This window comes from Triturus cristatus, chromosome 3_2 (assembly GCF_964204655.1).
Source record: "Triturus cristatus chromosome 3_2, aTriCri1.1, whole genome shotgun sequence".
NCBI classification, from domain to species: Eukaryota; Metazoa; Chordata; class Amphibia; order Caudata; family Salamandridae; genus Triturus; species Triturus cristatus.
Genome location: NC_140584.1, coordinates 853,337,687 through 853,361,954, shown reverse-complemented (window position 1 = coordinate 853,361,954; position 24,268 = coordinate 853,337,687). Strand labels below are relative to the sequence as shown.

The 24,268-nt window shown below is 48.8% G+C and overlaps 1 protein-coding gene across 3 annotated transcripts in view; it reads left to right on the top strand.

The window, feature by feature from the left end:
- The first annotated feature begins 654 nt into the window (after positions 1–654).
- LOC146858300 (uncharacterized) overlaps positions 655–24,268 on the top strand; it is a 75,222-nt gene continuing 51,608 nt past the window's right edge. Inside the window, exons 1-2 of one of the 3 annotated variants that reach the window (XM_085646908.1) lie at positions 712–771; positions 14,751–14,861. In XM_085646908.1, the coding sequence (XP_085503034.1) occupies positions 769–771; positions 14,751–14,861 (114 nt within the window). In that variant the 5' untranslated portion in view covers positions 712–768. Of the gene's footprint in view, positions 772–14,750; positions 14,862–15,209; positions 15,276–24,268 lie in introns of those variants that run through there. The other 2 variants (XR_014979674.1, XR_014979675.1) reach the window with 2 other exon arrangements.

Genomic DNA, 24,268 nt, shown 5'->3' with positions numbered 1-24,268 from the left:
CCTATGGTTACAAAACATAGAACAAAGGCACACATATGTCCAACATATCACTTCTTCCACCGGCCACACTTGGAATTTAGTGCCATATTTATTTATGTGTTTAATATTGCGCCAAACCATGTTCTCTAGGAAGTTTCAGTGTGTCATGCTGGCAACCGCCTAAAGGCCAATAAATACGCTATCTGTTTTGGACGGACAGGACAGCCAACGAATGTCTCTCTTGGCAGCACGGGTGGTAAATTTAAGCAGTTCACCTTAATTTCAGATGGGCCAAGGCTGTGGAGACAGACATGAGATTCAAGAGTCCAATGTCTCCACAAGGTGAATCTATGGGCTCCACGCTCACAGCTGGCACAGAGGCGAGCCCTAAAGAGGAATTGCTCTCCAGTGAAGGTCACTAAAACGAGCAGGCCAGGGGCGCAAGAGAGAACCTTAGCCGATACAGGACATTCAGATCTCGAGGGCCAAGGGCTATTCCCAGTCTGTCTTCCAATCTCGCATCAAAGCGGAAATGTGGCGACAGGGCGAGCAACATGTTCATAATACGTAAGGGCCGCTACTCGTAGCCCGGCAAATGAGAGTCACCTTCCACTCCTCTCGGGCGGCATGTCTCATCTCACAGGCGAGAAGTAACGCGAGACTACCAAGCCACTGGCATCTCACAGGAGAGAAGTAACGCGAGACTACCAAGCCACGGGCAGCCTAAGAACGCACGATTCGGAATACCGTGTCAAGCTATGGAGGAGATGAGCTTCGTGTAATGGCAGAATGGTGAGCATCCCTTTAATCTTATATGGTGAGGTTATTTGCGAGCTTAAAACAAAATAAACCACGGACATGCCTATGTTTCAAGATTCCATCTAGGTAAAACTACTAACTGCTGTGGCGTTCATGTACTCACATGAAGTCCTCAGCCACACGTATTGTATTGTAATTGTATATATATATATAGCGCTTACTACCCATGACGAGGCATCCAAGCGTTTTTTCGGCGAGTAGCACGCTGCTCCGGAACCCATAAAGGATTAGTGCTAAATTGTATTGGTACATTGAATTATGTGGTTAGTGTACACATAGATCGCTAAACGGTGTGAGCGAACACCGACCCGTGTAATTTGTTCCACATACAGTACTGCATTAGCTCTAAAAGTGCAACAGGAATGTGCACAGGGCTGTCCAATCATGCAGATCAAACTGCTTGAAGGGAACATAAAAAGCGCTTTACAGAACAGTGCTGTGCAAAACATTCTTACACTCTCTTCCAGTGCACGCTTCTTGTGCTTTGAACCTGGGGCGAGAGTGCACATGAATAAAAGTCATCGTGGTTTAATTATGACGACTGGACTGACGCAAAGTCTGGTTTGCCCTAAAAGTGTCATGTGCAGTGATTGGTGCATTATGTTTGCTTTTCATTAAGAGGATAAAATACAGCAATGTACAATATACATTCTATTTCGTTTGCACATTTAGAGTGAGGACGAGCTCTGAAGCACAGAAAAGATGCGGTAAACACTAGACTGTCTCCCAACCAGAAGATTGATGATGAGGCGGGGGAAACGGGCACCAGAAGAAGGGAAAGGAGATAGAGGAGGCAGGAGTTTGAAAACAAGCATTGGCATAGCCAATAGGTCTCACTTTTGGGACCTTATAAGTATTTAGTTATGCAGCACAATATCCTTGGTGCAACAACATCAACCGTTGCATGGCTAAACAATTATAAGCTCCCAAAGGCGAGACCTATTGGCTATGCTAATGCTTGTTTTGTTTCTCAATTGTACTTGCACAGCAGTGCTCTGTTGCAACAGTCCAAGATGCAGCTGTTGTACATCTGAGGTCTAATGCATGCAGCTCCCGTGTGCGCCATCTTTGTGGAAGACAGATGCTTACACACAGCTTGTCTGAAACTGGTCCCAGGATGCTTGTTTCGTGTCCAGGGAGAACCTGGCATTTCGGCCTGGACTGTTCTCATGAGGGGCAGGGTCACGGCTGATTTGCATATGGCTGGGTGCAAAATGAGGTGGTGTGGAGAGCAAAGAATAATGGATTTTACCTAGATCTGTGACTGGAGTGAATGTTTCCATTGTTCAGCATTCCGTCCAACATCTGTTCTTTTTTCTTATGTAACCCCAATTGGGGAGGGTATGCCGAGACGTGGGTCCCAGGCCCACTGTGCCACTGGGCTCCAGCTAGCCTTGCTGATATGGGGTGATGTCCTGAAGCCATCCTATGATGCTTGTTTATAGTCTAGGGAAGGGCCTGGCCTGGCAGTTGAAGCTGGACTTTTCCCATGAGGAGCAGGGTCAAGACTGATTTGCATATGGGCAGTCCAAACTGGGGTGGCAATGTGAGCAAAGGAACAATTGATTTAACCCAGACCTGTGACTGGGGTATAGTGTCTGAAAAGTTTCATCAGTGCTCCGTTCATGGGTTGCCAGAGAAAATCAAACCTCCCTCCTTGTACTGAAGCCCTGGCTCTTCATGTATCATGTTGCGCTCAGTGACGTAGCTTCCATTAGTGCAGCGGCACTGAAACTCAGGAGGGACATATTGAACTATATTACTACATTTGAGGTCGAACCTCTTAACTACTTCAATGCCACATACTTGACAACATTTTATATGGTGTAAGTGGGATATCTTTACAAAATAATCCGGAGTCTCCCGCCTGAATCTGGTTTAATGGCATGTGTGATACTATACTGCCCGAAAAAGGAAACTGCCCGTTGCCGGACTTAGCACGGCCACGATATACGAACTCACAAAATGCCGGTTGATATGACCACTTGAAGACAATGACCCATAATACTGGCCACGGAAGTACTGGATCGCCTACGAGAGGCACAAAATCTACTTTCAGCACCACCTTCCTCTGCACAACAAGGGCACTAACTGGGGGTAGGTATGCACGAAAATCAAAGCTCCTCACATACTCGTAGGCTCCAATAGACCGGTTGGCACTAGAGCAAACAGAGAGTGGGAAATTCACCATGCCTTGCAGGGTAGGGGTATGAGCAGCCCCTTAAGCTGAGTGCCTGCTGCCTCTTGAATCACATGGGGGCGCCTCACTCATTGGTTACTACTGAGCTGTGACGCCAGGTGGATGACGAAACTGAACTTGCATCTGAAAGGAAAGCAACCCCGATATTTCCTACAGGAAGTAGGAGGCCACAGTGACTTGAGTCCGTGTCTATCTCCTTCGTACAAGTTTGGTAGACAAGAAATAAAGGGGTACCCTCCACAGCCCAGAAGGAAGGGCTTGCTCTTCATTTCAGCGCGTAAAGTAAATCAGGATGAGTGGCTGAATGTATCCCTCTTAATCGAGACGAGGATGATGGTGGGATAATTAGACCAAGTGTTATGAATTCCACAAGGCTATAACGGTTTCCGGGTGAGAAAACAAAAGCGAAGATTCTAAGCTAGCGCACAGAGGGATAAAATGCACAGGAAGCAGGATGCAGGCGCTACAGAACTAGAAGAAAATCAAATCGGCTGTGAGTAGCAGATTTATAACCGATTTGGCCTTTTTTCTACGCACAACTAGCCAGGATCCCGCCATCGTTCTTGCAGTTTATTTTCCAACCACAGAAGACTCATAAGTACACGCGACCACGAGACAGGCAAGAAAGTGAAAGCGACCGCAAGACAGGCAAATGTAAATAAGAGCATACAGCCACGCTAATTAGAAACAGATGGCCCCTGCGTGCCGCTACTCGCTCCCGCAAGGTGGATGCCACCACACGGACGAGTGTTAGAAAAGTGCAGACCGATTCCAAAAGGTCATCTCCTAGAGCAGCACATGCGCACTACGCTAGGCTCGACCTAAAAAACAGCGCCTGTCAGGACATAAATAATCAGATGAACGAGAAAGACCAAGAGATCCCCTGTTACTTCTGCTTGGCCCCTAGTTACTCATAGTACAGTGATTACTGCCCCTACAGTCTGAGGCCATGCACAGTGCAGCAGGAACAGTAAGTAAACAGGAAAAACACGGCCGTAGCCTAAAAGTTGGACATCAAAGGGATTTAGGGCGGGGAAAAAGGTCAACATAGTTATGTAAATGTAGGAGGGGAAACGTTACATGACGTCACTCACTAGTAGGCGGTACATGATGTCACTCACTACAACCCCTGGTGTTTCGGTGAACCAGCGTCCATGATTACAAATAAATAATTAGAAATGAGGAGCATCCAGGCTCGCAATTTGCCTATCCTGTTCAGGCTTTCAATACACTGCAGCAGTAGAACTACACTTCCGGCGAGGCCTTGGGAAGAGTTTTAACCAATGATAACCTTGTTGCAAACACCAATTTTCAGTCAACAAAGCCCATATCAACCCTGTTGGCGGGTAGCAACAGATATTTTATAGACGCATTTTCTATGAAGCCCTCACTGCTAATGAGACTACGGCCTCCGTAAGGGTATTAGCCTTTAAAACAAGCAGCAACGGGGTCGGAGGGAGAGGGCAGTAAAGATGTGGGGGCGGAGTTGGGATGTACAAGGAGGAACCTGAGAGGGGCGTTGAGGGCACCCAGACACAAACAGAAAATGCAGCGATGGGTGGGAGGTGGTCCGAGAGCCGAGTCAAAAGAAAAAGTAGTGCACCGAAACTAACTAAATGGCCAGAATTTAACTGATCCATGTAACAGGGCCAGTCTCCACAAAGGTAACAAAGCAGCCAAAAGGCAGGACAAATGTAAAGCATTTACCAATGAAATGAAAGGAATTTTGAAAGGCAGGCCAAGGAACAAATGAAAGTGATGGCTGTGTGATAGATGTGGTGAAAGCCCACAGAAGTAGATATAGCATGTTGAGTGACAGCACATGCTCGTTGCCTAGGCTACACCTAAAAATGAGTACCACTGCTGATCCTCTGTAAACACCAGCACAAATAAAACCTGGTAGTGTGGCATGTTGTATGAGGCGTTGCCACCTGGCCGCTTTTCTACTGGCATGACCACTATTTTACTGTCCACGTCATGCAACAATTAAGAAATTCACCTGAAGCAAGTATTTTTTCCTCTTTATCTTTGCATACCTAAAACACCAAACATAAAAATAAAGCACTTTATAATGTGCTCTAGAACTGCCTTAATTATCTGTGACTAATTGTTAAAGTAAACAATGGTAGAAAAGCAGTGTTAAAAATGAATATGGATGATTTTACCTAAAGCGTGGTTTAAGCATCATGCCAGGGCCTTTGGACAATCTTAAAACATGATCAAACGAAGTACAGGTGGAGTTCAGTCAAAAACAAGTTGCCGCTGTTCTCCTGGTCTCCAGTTACAACGAAACCAGTGGTTCCATTTAACTGACAGTAACTTCCGTGACAGGCCCCCAAATTGCACTCTGACGACTCTTCCGGATCCAGGAGACTCGGGTGCAAGTTTTGAGGGTCAGGACACGGTCTCCCAGTCTGTACTTCGGCCATCAGTGGCGATCAGGTGTTCCTGGTTACCAAGTTTTCAAGGCAGGTTTTTTCAGCCTATATGGTCCCTGTAGCTGTAACAAGGTGTCAGCCAACTGGCTCTTGAAGTTACCTGTTCTGTCTGAGGTTCGGGAATAGCTTTTTCTTGAGCGGGGTGCCACAGGCACAGTCCTTTATTTACCAGCCTACGAAGGAGCAACTGCAGTCCATTTTTCGGTGCAGCTTCACCCCGCTGTTCCCTGGATCCAGCAATGCTTTACACTTTTTCCTTTTTTTTTTTTAAACCAATTTTTGTAAGTTTTGTTTGCATATCAACAAAATAATGAATATCAGTGGAGGAACATTTGAAGAAAGGAGTAACCAAATACATCAAAAACCTTTGGGGAGGGGGAAGGAAGCCCAGGGAAATCTATGGGGTAGCAGGAAGATGACCAAGATGGGAATTTGAATCAGGGGTATGCACCATATTCAGGGGGTTTAATCCTCAACATTAAGTGGAGGCAGAGGGCCTAGGGTATTGTCTGTTGGACATCTTGTTGAAGGTATAGGAGGGAACCAACTCTCTCCAAAACCATGTAAAGAGTTTCCCCTAAGACGAAGTGTTGTCATGTAGCTGAGTAGAGTATGTATGACTGGTGAGGGTGAACTCTCTGTTGTGTTTGGTCAGGAGGAGGGGGAGTTGTCTGACCTGGAATCCAGAAACCTGGATAATAGATGATCTCATGTCAAAGGTTATAGGGTGCGGGAGAATACCCAGGCCTCTTCATTTATACTAGCTCAAGGGCTAAATCAGTGAAATGGGCTACGGTCTTGTATTTTTTTATCCAATGATAAATACCCAAGGCTCCGGGCTCGCAAGTATCCAGTGGAGGTTGGACTGTGGTTGCATAGATCTTCCGGGTAACCTCTGTCCAGTATGGGCGAATGTGGGGACAGTCCCACAACACATGGCGGAGATCTGTCACCATGGATTTGCAGCAGGTACATGTGTCAGGGACATATCAGCGAAGATGCTGTGGATGCATTGGGGCAAGAGATAAGCTCTGTGTAATAACTAGAACTGTAACCGCTCTAGGCATGCCCTGCAGGAGATTTTACGTAGGTGCGCCCCCATGAGCTCCTCCTCATATTCCCTCACTTCCACCCGGCAAAAGGGCCCCTCATCTCGCCATAGCCCCTTTCTTACATACATTTAATTTGTTTTAAAGCGCAGGTAAAGGCTGGCTTTACTAATCCACTCAGCTATCCACTTTAAATACCAACCTGTTCTATGGAGCCGGCATATTAACTAACCTTCTGTGCTACTTTATGACGAGTCAAAACTGCCTCTAGACAAAACTCCAATCTCTGGCTCTAGCAGGCATATTAATCGCAACAGTTATTTTTTTTAAAAACATGTTTTTATTGGTTTTCTTGCACAGCAACAAATAAACGTTTCTGTATTACCCATATTCAATACCCTTCACGGCAACAACCCCTCTAGACAGGAGATTCACCGCCCTCTATCTTCCTGTTCATGGAGTCATATGCTAACGATCATTCAGCTAGCCCCCGCTAGTCCTTCCCCCCCCCCCCTTGCAACGTGCAGCAGTCGGACTGGGACCCATCCCGCTCTATTCTTCGAGGCGTGTCCATTTCATGAGAATTGGGTAATATAATTTAGAATAATCTGAGCCCCCCTCGCACCCTCCTCCCACCCCACCCTCTTCCACCGGGGTGTCCAATCCCCAATTAGCTGTACAATCTAGAACAACCTTTCCCTCCACAGTACTTTGCGTGGTAATATTATCACAATACATCGTCACTTCTAATCACTCCATTGCGATGGCTGCACAGCATGTCTGCCCCAGCAGTGTCCCTACCACCCTTCTATTTCAAGGTTGCCCTGTTTGTGTATCTAGGACCGAGTCTTCGTTTGAATCTACCTCTGGTGCTTGCAGCGCCATAACTAAGGCCTCCCATGCCCTTGCGGACTCCAGTGTTTTATCGATATTAGACCGCTTGGCTTGCTGAAGTCTAACTGTACTTTCGCTCGACGCCCATTTAACTACTTCTGCCTTCCATCTCGTAACGCTAGGCCCTTCCCTTGACTTCCAGTGCGCTTTTATATTCCTTTTAGCCAACAGTAATCCCAGATCTAAAATCGTACTTGTTACCTTCAGTTTGGGAGTGTGCGGAAACCAGTGCAATAAACAAGTACCCATGTCGGGCTCAATCCGTCGTTCCGTGATTTCACAGAGCATGTCCGTTGCCTCCTCCCAGTATGTACCCAGTTGCAGACAGCCCCACATCATGTGACAAAACTCCGCCCCCTCTAAATGACAGCGCGGGCATTGGGCAGTATCTATTTTAAAATACTTGTTAATCTTAGCGGGAGTAAGATATTTCCTGTGCAATATAAAAAAGTGAATCAGCTGGAATCTAGCGTTCCTAGTACTTTTCCATGCTCTCCTGACTTTTTGAGCCCATGTCTTCTAGGGGATCTCCATGCCTAGGTCCGCCTCCCATTTCCTTTGCAGTTCCCTCAGTGGCTCCATTCCTTCCCCCCACCATGCGCCTATAGAGGCATGTGACTGCCTTGAAGGTCCCCACCACCATCACTACATACTGACACGCCATGGCAGTCCGTGGTTCCGCAAGGCCCTCTCTCCAATATCGCTGCACCGCAGTAACCAGAGCAGAATGCAATAAATAATCTCCGTGAGGGAGTCCATACCTATCCTGCAGGACTTGGAAGGGCAACAGGGCACCATCCTCATATAAATCCCCCAATACCTGTACTCCCAACGCCTCCCACTCAACCAACGTGGTCCAATCCCCCCGTGCGGGAGAGCTGTACACACATACCTAGTGGTATCTCCGGGGCATATGGCCGAATGATTCCAGCCCTGCGTTGGCTCCGATTCCAGCATAGCCTCAGAGTCCGCTCCTCGTTGGAAAGCATCCTGAGTCACAATTGCTGCTGGAGCACTATGAAGGACAGCACATGACGCGGTATCCATCGTCCCTCTGGGCCATCAGGGCCCCCAAACTCCTACGCCACCGCTTTGGTAAGCAACTGTAGTTGGGCTGCCAAATAATAGAACTCAAAATCAGGGACTGCCAACTACCCCCCCCCCCCCCCTCAACCCTCGGGCACATCATGGTGTCCAGTGCTACCCGCCGTCTACCATTCCCCCACAGAAACCCCCCTATGATTGAACGGAGCTGTCTAAAAGTAGATCCCGGTACCCAGGTCGGCAGCGTCATAAAAAAATATAACAACCGGGGGAGCGCCACCATCTTTAACAGGGCCACCCGACCTGCCACCGAAAGCGGCAAAGTACTCCAAAATGTTAAGCTACCCTGAAGTCCTAGCACAGCTCTGCCTATGTTCCCTTCTAGCAGGTCCTCAGGCGCGTGATAAATGTTAGTTCCGAGATAAGGCAAACACCGGGACTCCCACCTAATGCCCTTGACATAGGTGGGGCCAGTATCCGATGGAGTCACCGGGAATAGGCAAGTCTTCGCCCAATTCACCCCAAGCCCTGAGACCCTGCCAAATTTGCGAAGCAGCATAGTCGCTCCATCCAAAGCCTCCTCTGTGTTAGCTAAAAACATAAGAAAATCATCAGCATACAGTGAGATATATTGCACAGCCCCACACAGGCCCAGCCCGAGATAAGTCCGCTCCAATCTAGCATTTGCCGCTAATGGCTCATAGCCAATGCGAACAATAAAGGAGAAAGCGGGCACCCCTGTTGCGTTCCTCGCCCTACGGGACAGGAGTAGGAAATCATAGTCCCCGTCTGAACCAGAGCTGTCGCCGATCTATAGAGAATCTCGGTCCATCCCACGAAAGCCTCCCGAGACCAAACGTCCGCATAACTTGAAACCGGTATGGCCATTCAAGGCTATTGAACGTCTTTTCAGTATCTACCGATAAAACGGCTGCAGACGTAGCCTCGTATTGGCCCTCCCCCAATATACAAAGTAAACAGCGCACATTGGTGGCTGTATTCCGGGTAGGTATAAAGCCCGCTTGATCTCGTTGACCAATTGAACCATGTATGGGAGGAGACCAGTCGCAAGGATCCGACTCAGAATTTTATAATCAGATGTGAGCTTGGATAGGGGGCGATAAGCTGTTTTATCAGTGGAGTCCTTCCCAGGTTTCAGCAACGGAATAATGACCGCCTCTCAGGTGGAAGCCGGTAATACTCCAACCTACCTTGCCTCCTTAAAAATCAACAACCGCTTAGGGGCCAGTATATCGATAAAGGCCGAATAAAATTCTATAGGCAGCCGGTCAGTCCCTGGCGTTTTGTTACGTGCCATCTGTTTAACCGTGCTCCTAATTTCCCCTATCGTAATCTCTCGTCCAAGCAGATCTGCTTGTGTCTTTTCTCATTGAGGCGGCTCAACGGCGGCCAGGAAATTCCCTATGTCATCCCTGGCAACCCGTAATTTACTTCAATACAACTCATGATTATAGTCGAAAATCAGTCCATTAATCCCCTGTTGGGTATACATCAGAGTCCCCGTCGGGGAGGCCAAGTTCAGCATGGGTGTGCCTCTGGGATCGGGGTAGCTAATCAGGCTGCTCGCTTTGTCTCGTTCCGCGTGCGCACCAGCCAAATATCTCTTGTGATCAAAACAACGCAACAGCTCTAGTTGTACCGCCACCGCCTCTCTGGCATTCAAAACTTCCTCCTGCGCCTCTGGGTTCTCAGGGCGAGCCCTCTCAGCCGTCCACAGGCATTGCTCTGCCTCATCTATGTCCCGCACTAGTCTCTTTCGCACTCCCAACAGTTTAGTGATACATAAGCCCCTTACCACCACTTTAAATGCGTCCCATTCCAGTGCCGTCGTCGACGCCGTGCCCTCATTTCCAAGAAAATATTGCGTAATTCCGGTCCCTACCACTTCGCGGAAGACCTGGTCTTACAGTGCCTCTGGTCGTAAACTCAAGGCCGGAATCGCAGGCATCTCTTGGGCCCATTGTATCCTCAACAATACCGGGTTATGATCAGAGAGTGATCTCGCAAGGGACTCACTGTGCCCCACTGTAGCATGTATATCCGGGGAGCATAATATCGCATCCAACCGCATGTGTAATTCGTGCAGCGCGGAAAAGAAGGAATAATCCCGCTCCCGCGGGTGATGCGCACGCCATGTGTCAATGAGCCCCCACCTGTCTTGCCAGTCACGTCTGATTTTGGAGAGGCTATGTCTGGGCGCGTCAGACAAAGGAGGGTGTGAACTATCCATGTCAATGTCAGCTATAGAATTAAAATCTCCTCCCATGAGTACCGAGCCAGTCAAATACGGCGCCAGCCTCCCTGACAAATGTGTGAAGAAGGCTACCTGGTCCACATTTGGAGCATATATGCTGCACAAAGTCACATCCTTCCCATTAAGGCGCCCCCCCCACCACCACAAACCTCCCTTCCGGATCCACCAACTGACTTGTCATCTGAAATGGGACCCCTGCTCTAACCCATATCAATGCCCCCTGGCAAAAGATGAGTATGTTGTGTAGTATAGTTGCCCCCTCCATCTACGTAGTAACGCCAAGCCTGCAGCGCGGTTAATATGTGTTTCCTGGAGGAATGCAATTTGGGCCCCTCTACGCACCAAATAAGCGTGCACCCTATGGCGCCTCTGCATTGTGGTGTAACCCCCGTACATTCCATGCTATGCATTTTACTTCAGGTAACGTCCCCATATCGCATTTGAGTTCCTGTACATAACTGCTCTCCCCTTTTGGACACACCGGTGGTCCCAACAACCTCAACCAATCCCCCCATTTACCCCCAACATCCCCACCCTGCAACCCACTGGTCTCCCCCCTCCCCCCTCAAACAGGCGCTAAACCACTAGTTCTCATCCAAACTACAAAACGCTACTGAGGACTTGCAAACCCAAAAAAGTAGGGGAGGCGGCCAAGTGCCAAGAAGACCCGACTTACTACGCCTTCGCTGTCCGGCGCCATGCCCCAATTACTTGCACGTGTTTTTAAGGAACAAGGGTACCCCAATATGTGAACCTGGGGTGATACAATGTAGGAGAATACAATGGTTCTTAATGGCCTATGAAGGTCCAGGGTAGCGAAAAGCCCTAGAGAGGGCAGGTGATTTTTTATAGGTACAGAGACTCAAAGGGGAGAGGGATAATTAATATAGAGAAATTAATTAATATAGAGAAGGGCCAAGAAGGGACAAGAAGGTCAAATTATGACACTTATTTATTATACAATAGATGAAATCAAGTGCTCACATATTCAGTGACAACAAGCGTGACGTGCAGGTGAGGGTGAACTTTAAAAGAGAACATCGCATTGGCAACAATTGTGAACCATTTTTTCTTAGATTAGTGTAAAGGGTTCAGGTTGCGTAAGGTCGACGACGTTTCGAACTCAGTTATTTGAGTTCATCTTCAGGACAAATGTGAGCATATGAAATTTAGCATACGGAATGGATAATCACTTGCGGTGCAATTGTGAAGTTAGCGAGTCAAGTGATTATCCATTCCGTATGCTAAATTTCATATGCTCACATTTGTCCTGAAGATGAACTCAAATAACTGAGTTCGAAACGTCGTCGACCTTACGCAACCTGAACCCTTTACACTAATCTAAGAAAAAATGGTTCACAATTGTTGCCAATGCGATGTTCTCTTTTAAAGTTCACCCTCACCTGCACGTCACGCTTGTTGTCACTGAATATGTGAGCACTTGATTTCATCTATTGTATAATAAATAAGTGTCATAATTTGACCTTCTTGTCCCTTCTTGGCCCTTCTCTATATTAATAAATTTCTCTATATTAATTATCCCTCTCCCCTTTGAGTCTCTGTACCTATAAAAAATCACCTGCCCTCTCTAGGGCTTTTCGCTACCCTGGACCTTCATAGGCCATTAAGAACCATTGTATTCTCTTACACCAATTACTTGCACGACACCCAACTCTCAGGGGGCCCGCATCGCAGTGAGAGCCGCCACATTACAAAAGGATAAATACCCCCAGGGCCTGCCAGCCTCCATTGCTTCTGTTCAACAATTGTAAAAACCTTCTAATGTGAAGCAAGGTCCCAACAGTCCTTAGTCCCACTCAGATAATTACTAAACACACTCTGATAGCATTAAGCATCAACAATCTCATCTGCTGTCCCAGGTGTAACATCCGGCGTAGCAGGACTTCCAGTTCCGTCAGAGTCAGTTCCTTCCGAGCCCTTCTCCGACTCCGTGTCCACCACCGATTGAGAGAGCTTTTCCTGGGAAATTTTGGACACAGCCTTCAGCGCAGCTGACCGCTCCGTTTCCGTTTGGGTCACCGTGGGTCCTCTTACGCCACGGCTGCCCCGCCTGATACGCTGCGATCGAGGGCGTGGTTCCTCAGCATGCGGTCTCATGCTTCGCCCGCTTCCCCCGTGCCCACTCGATAAGACTCCAGCCAAGCCCACGCCTCCTCCGGGCTGTCACTGAAATGTGTTGTACCGTCCAAAACTATTCGCAGGCGCGCGGGGGAACATCAACGAGCACTGCAGTCCTTCATCCCGCAACACCTTCTTAACCGCCAGGAATGAAGCACCACGTCGCTGGACTTCAAAGGTGTAATCCGGGAACAGGGTCACATTGCCATTGCCCACCTTGTAGGACCTGACGATCTGGCCCTGTGTAGCAACAGGTCCCTGTCTTTGTAATGGAGTAGTCATGCCACCACTGGCCAGGGGGGCCTTCCGGGCGCCAACGGGCGAGCCGGTACCCGATGCGCTCTCTCCAAGGTGTAAAAAGGAGATAGGCCCCCCAGTGCCACCTCTGTTTTCAGCCAGTGTTCCAGATAGTCCACCATACTGGACCCTTCCACTCCCTCCGGCAACCCCACCACCCTTATATTATTCCTGCGATTGCGGCCCTTTGCGTCCTCAGCTCTCCGTTCCAGGGCCTGTAACCGGTTCATAGCATCGCCCATTTGTGACTCCAGTTTCCTTTGAGCCGGTTCCATGACTTCCAACGTCGTTTCTGTCTGCTTCACCCTATCATTCAATTTTGTGTGGTCAGCCTGGAGGAGACCCAGCCCTGTTGCTCCCTGTGCAATGTCCTGCTGCAGGGCCGCTCTTGTGTGAGTGATAGCCTTCAGTATTTGAACCACTTGCTGCTGCATCAGGGTCCCAGGTAGCTGTTCTGCGGTGTCCTGTTTCCCGGGTTCCATCACCGAGTCTTCAGGGTCTAGCGTTGCACCCTCTTGTTTCCCCCGGGGCTTCCCCATGCCCTGCTACGTTCCCAGTCACCAGCTCAACCTCCAAGACAATTCTGCACTCCGATTCCGTCTGTTCCAGATCGGGTGATGTGGCGGTCTTCTTTTTCTCACTGCCACGCGGCTCCAGTGGGCACTTGCCCTGGCACGAATTATAGAGCCGTCAATTGCTCCCATATGGCCCTGCACGTTTCACGCGGGTACGGCCCCATCCACAGCCACGCACCTCCACTGGTCGGCACCCCAGGAATCCACAAATAATTGCCCTACCGCATTGTTCACTAGCCTGCACAGCTCACGCTCCTCGTGAGTTTATGAGCGCATCCCGCCGCAATAGTGCCACACCAGAATCCTCTCCACAGCTCCCAGTCCACACAGGTTCCACAGTCGTGTCCAGCAATCAGACCATCCCACCAGGCACTCCCTGCAGATTAGGAGTTCTCCTTATCCAATGGTCTCTCACCTTAGTCCACCGCAGGGCCCCGTTAAGGTACTCACAGATAGTCCAGCAGGACCCTAGTTCCGGAGTCTGTGTTCCTCCCCGTCCGGGGACACTCTGTTGCAGTGTTGTTGGTATGGCGTAGTTATCGGCAAGGTCACCACCAGCCCAACAAGGCTCTCAGGGAGGCGTCCGCCCTCCTGCTGCCTGCCGCAGGAATCCGAGTCTCGCGGCAGGTCGGGGGCCAAACCGCCAATCCAGGGGTGCACTCCGCAGGCCTCACACCCCCCAGGGCCACGCACCAGTTCACCAAGTTATGCGGGGGAGTCTTCAGTTTAGTCAGAAATTACCTCAGCAGTACTCCAAGGCTGCCGCTCACAGCCAGGACTCTCCGCAGCTAGATTTCCCCTTGGGTCTCCCCGGCCAGTAGGTGAGTCACAATAAAAATTATCCAAAATGGAGACTAATAAGTCCTCCACTTGTTTTAAACGGCTTCCAGTGTCTCCCGGACCACCAATCTTGTTTCCGATATATTTAACGGGCCGTGAGAACTTAAAGTAGAAAATAATTTGTGTTCACAGTAGTAATAGCTTAAACCTTGCCCATAGTTGGCTTTTTTATTCTATTCTGTCTTTTCTACTTTTCTCAAGGCCCCCGTTAAATATATCAGAAACAAGATTGGTGGTCCGGGAGACACTGGAAGCCTTTTAAAACAAGTGGAGGACTTATTCGTCTCCATTTCTGATCATTTTTATCTGGAGGTAGGTGACTCCATTTTTATAATAGTGTTTTTTAACGAATATTGGTAAAATAGTACATATAGATCTTATATGGGAGTGTGATTGTTATGGTTACCTTCTAGGTGTTCTTATTTCTGTGGGGTCATTATCTATATCAGTCCCCCAGACAACGTGGTGAATACCTGGAGCAGAAATGTTTAATCCTGACCTTGGGTGAATTATTGATTGACAGTGGCCAAGGTGGGTGTCACATTATGAGAATCGCGATTTTGGTGAGGGAAAAATATTAGTACTGTCTCCCTGATTTTTTAATCTTTTTTCATCTTCTTCCGTCTGATTTATATTAACAGTATCAGGATGGTAGAAAGGGCCACGCACTACAGAGGGAAAAATATGTGATACCTCTACTACCAGATGGAACAGTGTTATTATAAGGTACAATTTACGTCACTATGATCATCAAAGGGATTGATAGGAGATAGTCCTAATTGAAGGGAGATCTACATGTTCCCTGGAAAGGAATGTGATACAATACCGAGTAATAAATAATGATAGAATATCGGTACTGTTTAGATGTGACATGTGGATAATTTCTCTGAATGCAGTAATGCTTGAGAGTGAGGGATAAGGATGAGCGCCTGTTCCCTTAGTGGCGCCACATCCTACTTCGACATTATATGAGTAGGACTTTGTAGGCTATATAAGGTTGGTATTCATGTCTGGGTTGAATGAGTATGAGCGGTAGTTTAGCTGCACGTTAAGGAAGGGCCCTTGAATCAATTATAAATTATATGTATAGATTATTTATCCCATGCATTATGGATACTGAATGTCTTTTTAGAAATGTTTAGGCTGTCATGAGAGCAAGATGTATCCGCTTTTTTATGTTGTGTATTCTACAATAATGTGATATATATTTTGTTTTAATACAGGCATACACTGTGAGAAGTTGGCCTGGTATATGCTGTTCACTAGTTCTAGTGACCACCTTGTACCATGCCAAGCAACCCTTATGGTGTGGTTGTAAGTCAACCTTTTCGGACTAGCTGCCCTAGTGGTAGCGTAGGCTAAGCAGTCTTTGAGGCTAAACTCGTGAAGCGTGTTAAGCCAGCTGTTTTACCAAATGTAACCCCCTTTTATACCAATGAAAGGACACCACACAGATATATATTCAAAATATATATGTATTTATTTCTCAAAGTAACCCCTAGTCTCTTTATGAGCACAGGAGCACAAATCGTCAAACAAGATTACAGTAGAATACACAGAAGTTGCACTTTATATGGATAGGCCCTGGTGGCCGCTCAAACCATATACTAAAATAGTGGTATAAGTACCACGAACAGAAAAGGGAAAAGGCCTAGGGCCTCTAGAATCGCTGGGCCTACAAGGAGCTAACTTCAGTTAGTGACCAGGAGGTCCACGGGTGGCGGGTGCAGAGCAAATAGTCACACGCGTGCTCCCATAGGTTTCAATGGGTGCGTAAAAAGTACAAAGTTACTGCAAAGAGGATCTTCCGGATGGACTAGGAACTCAAGATTTGGAACACAGGCACTAGAGATGTAATACTACACTTGGGCACAGGTGTGCCAGCTTTACTTCACCCACGGGAAGCGGGTGCATAGGCCTCGAAGTGCGTCGGGTTTCTTCTATCTGTTCCGTGGAGCCTGAAGACAAAGATGCTGCAGGCGGTCGGTCCGGGAGAGATGCAGTGGATCCAAGAGTGGATCGGAGATGTTGAAGACCTGTAAGCAGAGGGGACAGTGTTCACAGTCACTAGCCAGTGACCAGCGTGGCACCAGGTGGGTACCCGGCAATGTCGGGTGCAAACAGGAAGAAAGGTGTAGCTTGTCTCTGCAGCCACGTGGTCCCTGGAGGTCGACGACGTCCAGGAGTCGGTTCACGAGCTGTCCCACGCAGGCTCTCGCTGTCGGCGGTGTCGGCGACTTGATCGAAGCAAACAAGCCTTGGCAAAAGCAATTGTTGTAGGAGATGAAATAAGCTGATGATTCTGACCAGCAAGGTCAGAAGGACTGCTCCTTTGGAGGGGAGCAAGGGCCAGTCTGGAGCAACCAGACCAGCGGTGTATTTCTTGAAGTTCGTCGCCAAGATGGCTACTAGCCAGCGGGCCAGCAACCGGTTAGGCGCGTCGAGTGGCAAAATGCAGAAGGGCCCCACGCAGATCGTGGAGATGCTGGAGGGCTCACCTTTGGTGCAGATGCTGCTCGAGGGTTGGGCTTCTCAGATCCCAAAGCACAACTTGGAGGGAGCCTCGGTTGTTGCACTTGTCAGCTTGTCGTGGTCGTTTCAAGATGGCTGGCTCCACGTGTCTCGGTGCCTCCACGGGTCTCCTCTTTTCAGGGACTGTGGATCGGGCGGTGAGAGGTCTGGAGGTCCAGGTCTTGTCAGTCTCTGGGCTCGGGCTCCGGCGGGAGGCGGCGGCAAAGCAGACGTTGATTCGCTGGATGGTGCTTGCGTTAGCAAGGTGGTCACTCCCTGACCACAGGGGAGATTTCCTTCAGTCTTCTGTGCAGCAGAATGTCGAAGTTCCCGTCTTCTTCTTAGTTTCAAGTTGATTCCAGGATGTCTGAAGTCTTAGGACACAGCTCCTACCTTTAAGCGGATTCTAGGGGCCGGACTACCTGCTAGGTCCCTCCCTATGGGTGGGACCAGGAAGGGGGGTGGTTACACCCCCAATCCTTTGTCCAGCTCGCCCCAGGCCCGGGACTGGTGTGCCCCAGGACCGGTTTGAACTGGCATATGCACCGAGGCTCCTTGTGAGCCACAGGCATGTCTGGTTTCTTTCAAGCCCTACCTGACCAATACACAAAATCCTGTCTGGGGTGGTGCACGCACCTCCCCTGGCAGGAAACCCTTTGTCCACACCTCCCAAGCTGGAAGGACTCCCAGCAGCAGGAGGGCAGACTTGTGTCTGTGGTGGCAGCATCCATTTTGTGGAGCTGAGGCTATGTCTGATTTTACCCGGGTTTCAGGTACTGTACATGTCGTGTCCCTCTATAAGGGTGGAATGCTAACCCCGTCGCCAGAATTGGCGAGGGGTTAGTATTCCAATTCGTATGACACCTTACTCGACATGTTTTGATAAAGCCAAACCAAAGATAGCATTTAACCGCGAGGTTCATAATGCACTTAAGAGTATATGGTATGACGATATCTGGAAACAGTAGAAGGAAGTTGTTCCGACCACGGCAGACAGGCTCAGCTCATGCCAGAGCACCATCTCACATGGAACCAAGCACTCTGCCTTCAGGATTGTTAAGGCCTGCCATAGGAGTGACTTATAGGTTACCATGTGTCCCATTTAAGGTTAGGTATAGGTATACTACACCTAAGTAAGTGGTGATTACACCAACTTACCCCAGCTGAGTGATCAGCCAGTTGTGTCAAATTGTTAGGCCAAGCCTGGGGTGGCATAATACATGCTTCAGCCCCTGGCAGGCCTTGGGTACACCAATGCCCTGGGTACCTAGTGTACACTGGTACAGGGGCTGACAGGGTGATCCATTTCCAATTGGTTATGCACCTAGGGTGCATAGGTTTAATTTAGTAGAGAGAACAGCAGGCTGGGGGTCTGATTGGCAGGCCCACAGCCTCAATATGTCAAAAACCAGTGAAGCAAAAATTTGGGGTGACCATAGGATAGCAGACCCTACTCTCCTACACAACCCCCCCCCCCCCAAACGCTGGGACATTAAACTAGCCTTGACCAGTCTCGTCTTCATGTCCTAAGTGGAAGTACCTGGAGAGACCATCTGCATTCCCATGGTCAGTACCTGGCCGGTGCTCCACTGTAAAGTCCATCCCCTGTAGGGAAATAGACCACCTAAGCAGTTTGGGGTTTTCACCCTTCATCTGATTTAGCCACAAGAGGAGCTTATGGTCGGTCTGAATCTTGAAGTGAGTGCCAAACAAGTATGGCCTCAGCTTCTTCAGGACCCACACCACAGCAAAGGCCTCCCTCTCAATAGCTGACCAATTCTTCTCTCTGGGGGTCAACCTTCTGCTAATAAAAGCAATGGGTTGGTCTTGACCATCTACATTAAGTTGTGACAGCACAGCTCCCACACCCAACTCAGAAGCATCTGTTTGGACAATAAACTCTTTGGAGTAGTCAGGACTTTTCAGGATAGGTGCAGAGCACATGGCCTCCTTCAGGTCATCAAATGCCTTTTGACAGCTTACTGTCCACTGAACCTTTTTGGGCATCTTCTTGGATGTCAGATCATTAAGAGGAGTCACAATGGACCCATAGTTCTTAACAAACTTCCTGTAGTACCCAGTCAAGCCCAAGAAAGCTCGAACTTGAGTCTGGGTGGTTGGAGGGGACCAGTCCTTGATGGATTGTATCTTACTCTCCAGTGGTTGAACTTGGCCTCCACCTACAAGGTGGCCCAAATATACAACCTTACTCTGCCCTATCTGGCACTTAGTAGCCTTGATAGTGAGGCCTGCCCTTTGCAGAGCCTCAAGAGCCTTCTTCAGGTGGATCAGGTGATCCTCCCAGGTGGAGCTAAAGACAGCAATGTCATCAAGATATGCTGCGCAAAAGTCATCCAACCCAGTAAGGACTTGGTTCACCAGCCTTTGGAAGGTGGCAGGTGCATTCTTCAGACCAAAGGGCATCACCACAAACTGGTAGTGCCCACCTGGGGTTGAGAATGCTGTTTTGGCCTTAGACTCCTCAGCTAATCTGATTTGCCAATAGCCAGCTGTTAAGTCAAATGTGCTCAAAAACTTTGCAGAAGCTAGTTTGTCTATGCGCTCATCTGCCCTTGGAATAGGGTGTGCATCTGTCCTGGTGACAGCATTGAGACCCCTGTAGTCCACACAGAACCTCATCTCTCTCTTGCCATCTTTGGTGTGAGGTTTGGGGACCAGAACCACTGGGCTAGCCCAGGGGCTCTCTGAGGGTTCAATGACACCTAATTCCAGCATTTTATGTACCTCAGCCTTTATACAGTCCCTGACGTGGTCAGGTTGTCTGTAAAGCTTGTTCTTTACAGGCAGACTGTCACCAGTGTCCACCACATGGGTACACCAGTCAGTTTGACTAGGTATCAAGGAAAACATATGTGAAAATGATTGTAGAACCTGTCTACATTCAGTCTGCTGATGGGCAGTGAGGTTGCCTCCAAGGGTCACTCCTTCAACTGAGCCATCTTCAGGGTTCTGAGACAACAGGTCTGGGAGAGGGTCACTCTCTTCCTCCTGTCCCTCATCTGTAGCCATGAGCAAGCCCATGTCTGCCCTGTCAACATATGCTTTAAGCCTGTTAACATGGAGTACCCTGTGGGGACTCCTGGGAGTTCCTAGGTCGACCAAGTAGGTGACCTCTCCCTTCTTTTCCAGGATTGTATGGAGTCCAGACCATTTGTCTTGGAGTGCTGCTGGGGCCACTGGCTCCAACACCCATACCTTCTGTCCTGGCTGAAACTCAACCAAGACAGCCTTTTGGTCATGCCAAGCTTTCTGTAAGGCCTGGCTTGCCTCAAGGTTTTTGGATGCCTTCTCCATATACTCAGCCATCCTGGAGCGGAGACCAAGTACGTAGTCCACTATGTCTAGCTTAGACTTTTTGAGAGGTAACTCCCATCCTTCCTTCACCAAACACAGTGGGCCTCTTACAGGGTGCCCAAACAACAATTCAAAGGGGCTGTAGCCAACTCCTTTTTGTGGGACCTCTCTGTAAGCAAACAGAAGGCAGGGTAGAAGGATGTCCCATCTTCGCCTGAGCTTTTCAGGTAATCCTTTGATCATACCCTTTAGGGTCTTGTTGAATCTCTCAACAAGCCCATTGCATTGTGGGTGATAAGGGGTGGTGAACTTGTAGTTGACACCACATTCCTTCCACATAGCTGTCAAGTATCCTGACATAAAGTTGGTACCTCTGTCAGATACTACCTCCTTAGGAAACCCCACTCTGGAGAATACTCCCAGCAGGGCCCTGGCCACAACAGGAGCTGTAGTGGTCCTAAGGGAAATTGCCTCTGGATACCTGGTGGCATGATCCACTACCACCAGTATAAATCTGTGCCCAGATGCAGTGGGAGGATCCATGGGACCCACTATGTCTATTCCCACTCTCTCAAAGGGGACCCCCACCACAGGTAGTGGTATCAGGGGGGCCTTTGTTGTGCCACCTGATTTGCCACTGGCTTGGCAGGTCACACAGGAGCGACAAAACTCCTTTGTATCTTCATTCATATGAGGCCAGTGAAAGTGAGGGACAAGCCTGTCCCAAGTCTTGTTCTGGCCTAAGTGTCCTGCTAAAGGAATATCATGGGCCAAGGTAAGAAGGAAGCCCCTAAATTGCAGAGGTATAACCAACCTCCTGGTAGCACCAGGCTTGGGGTCTCTAGCCTCTGAATAAAGGAGCCCTTCATCCCAATACACTTTATGGGTACCTTGAGCATTCCCAGCAGCCTCAGCAGCAGCCAGCTGTCTGAGGGGTTCAAGAGAGGGACAGGATAACTGAGCCTGCCTCAAGTCAGCCCTTGAAGGTCCCCCTGTCCCCAGAAACTCAACCTGATCAGGTTCAAGCTCTTCAGGGACAGTTCCTTCAGGGTCCTCTAGATCAGCTTCCTGGGAAGGCTGATCATCACTCTGAGGCAGGGGGGAAGGCACAGCCTTGACCCTCCTGTTCTTCTTCTTGGTAGGTGCTTGGGCCATTGTTCCAGGATCCAAGACCTGAGGTTCAGTGAGGCACTTTTTGGCCTGTGACCTGGTCACAGCAAGGACATGTGATGATATACCTAACATCTCTGCATGAGTCCTGTACTCCACTTCTGACCATAGAGAACTCTCTAGGTCATTGCCCAACAAACATTCTACTGGGAGGTCTGCACTAACCACAACCCCTTTGAGGCCAGTTACCCCTCCCCATGAGAAGTTAACAACTGCCACACTATGTGAAGTAGTGGCATTGCTGGCATTGGTCACCAGGTAGTTCTCACCTGGTATGTACTGTCCAGGGTCCACAAAGCCTGGTGTCACCATAGTGACACTGGCACCTGTGTCCCTGTAGGCTTGAGCCACTTTGTCATTAATTAAAGGAGTCTGTCTGTACTTGCCCAGGTTACTGGGGCTCACAGTCAGGGACAAATCAATGTCCCCATCACAGATCAAGACTGCGGCATTGCTGGCATTGGTCACCAGGTAGTTCTCACCTGGTATGTACTGTCCAGGGTCCACAAAGCCTGGTGTCACCATAGTGACACTGGCACCTGTGTCCCTGTAGGCTTGAGCCACTTTGTCATTAATTAAAGGAGTCTGTCTGTACTTGCCCAGGTTACTGGGGCTCACAGTCAGGGACAAATCAATGTCCCCATCACAGATCAAGACTGCCTGTGTCAGGGTTCTGTCTAAGTCAGAATCTCCTTCAGTTCCCATAGTGATTCCCACTACACCCTTTGTCTGGGGACCAACACTGCTAACAGTAGTACTGGGAGCAGGTGCCTTAGGGGCAACAGTGTTGGGGGCTCCACCCTTTTTGCAATCACTAGTCCAGTGAGTTGTATTTTTGCAATGATTGCACCAGGGTTTCTTTTGACCTTCTTTCTTCTTTTTGGACTGTTGTTGGGACCCACCCTCCTTAGCAGTAGTTTGGGGCCCTGTTGAAGACTTCTGGTCTTTAGATTTCTGATCTCCACCCTTTTGGTCTGTTTTCTTCTGATCACCCCCTTGGCCCTGGTTCTGGTTCTTTTGCTTAACCCTGGTTCTGACCCATTTGTCTGCCTTCTTTCCCAATTCTTGAGGAGAGGTCAGATCAGAGTCAACCAAGTGTTGATGCAGTTGCTGGTTTTGACAGTTATTTAAAATCTGTTCTCTCATCATCAAATTATACAATCCTGTAAAATCAGATACCTTACTTCCCAGCAACCAACCCTCCAAAGCCTTAGTGGCACATTCAACATATTCAGACCAGTCCTGAGTCTGTGTCTTTTGGGTGTCTCTGAACATTAACCTGTACTGTTCAGTGGTTAAGCCTAACCCATCTACCAGAACACTCTTCAGGACTCTGTAATTTCTGACATCCTCTTCTCTAACAGTGAGGAGTCTGTCTCTGCCTCTTCCTTCAAAGGAGAGCCAGAGGATTGCTGCCCACTGGTCTTCAGGAACCTGCTGTACTTTGCAGGCTCTCTCAAGAGCAGTTATCCATTTGTGGATGTCATCCCCACTTTTGTAGGGGGGCACAACCTTAGACAGGTTCCTATTATCAAAGACCCTATCTTTGTCCTTGGGGACAATGCTGCCACCAGTGGGTATAGACCCACTCTCTCTAGGTTGCCTAGCCTTGTTCAGTTTTTCTTCCATCAGGGCTACCTCTAGCTCCTGCTTCCTGATCCTCAGCTGGGCTTCCTGCATTCTGGCCTCATGTTCCCTCCTCTGAGGGGTGGTCATCCTTTTCCTGGAGTGACCTTGAGAGCCTCTAGAGCCATGGGAAGCATTGGAGTCACCTGAGCGATTCCTTTGCCTCCCAAGCCCTGTGTTAAGTCCACTGGGGAGATCCAATGGGGTAAACCCACTGTCAATCCCCAATAGCCTTAGTTTAGCTGGGCCAAGTATAACACTTGGCACTGGGCTAGTTCTCCCTTCATCATCAGTACTTTCTGTATCCTCACCACTTTCCTCCCCTGTAGTATGATTCTCATCTAAGGGATGGCTATTGGAACTGGGTACCTCTGTAGCATCTTCAGAAGGGGGGCCTCCTGTTCCTGACCCTAAGGGGGCTAACTGGGAAGCTTTCCTGAGTTCTCTCTGATTCTCATCCTTTTGTAAGAGTTCTCTGAGCTCAGCAGAGGTAGGGTTCTTGGGCTGTTTAAGGCCTCTAAGAGTTGCCAAATGCCTGAGCTCATTCTGGTTAAGGGTAGCAAAGCTGGATGGTGCCCTCTGGGGGTCACTCTCAACAGAGATGGGTACAGTGGACCCCTCTGCCCCGGCCATTGCTCTTAAGTGTGGGTGGATGTGTTGCAATCTACCTACACTTGGGTTTACCTACTAAACCTATCTAGTAGTTGTAGTCAGGGTGTGCTCTACAACTCTACAACAACTAAGTTCAGTAGAACTTATGTATATCTAATCTTGTTTTATATGTACCTACAGGTACCTATGTGATCTTTCAATTGGTAACCAAGAGATTACAATGGTAAAACACAGCAAGCTCAAATCCAACCGCTGCTCACCAATGTGAGAAGTTGGCCTGGTATATGCTGTTCACTAGTTCTAGTGACCACCTTGTACCATGCCAAGCAACCCTTATGGTGTGGTTGTAAGTCAACCTTTTCGGACTAGCTGCCCTAGTGGTAGCGTAGGCTAAGCAGTCTTTGAGGCTAAACTCGTGAAGCGTGTTAAGCCAGCTGTTTTACCAAATGTAACCCCCTTTTATACCAATGAAAGGACACCACACA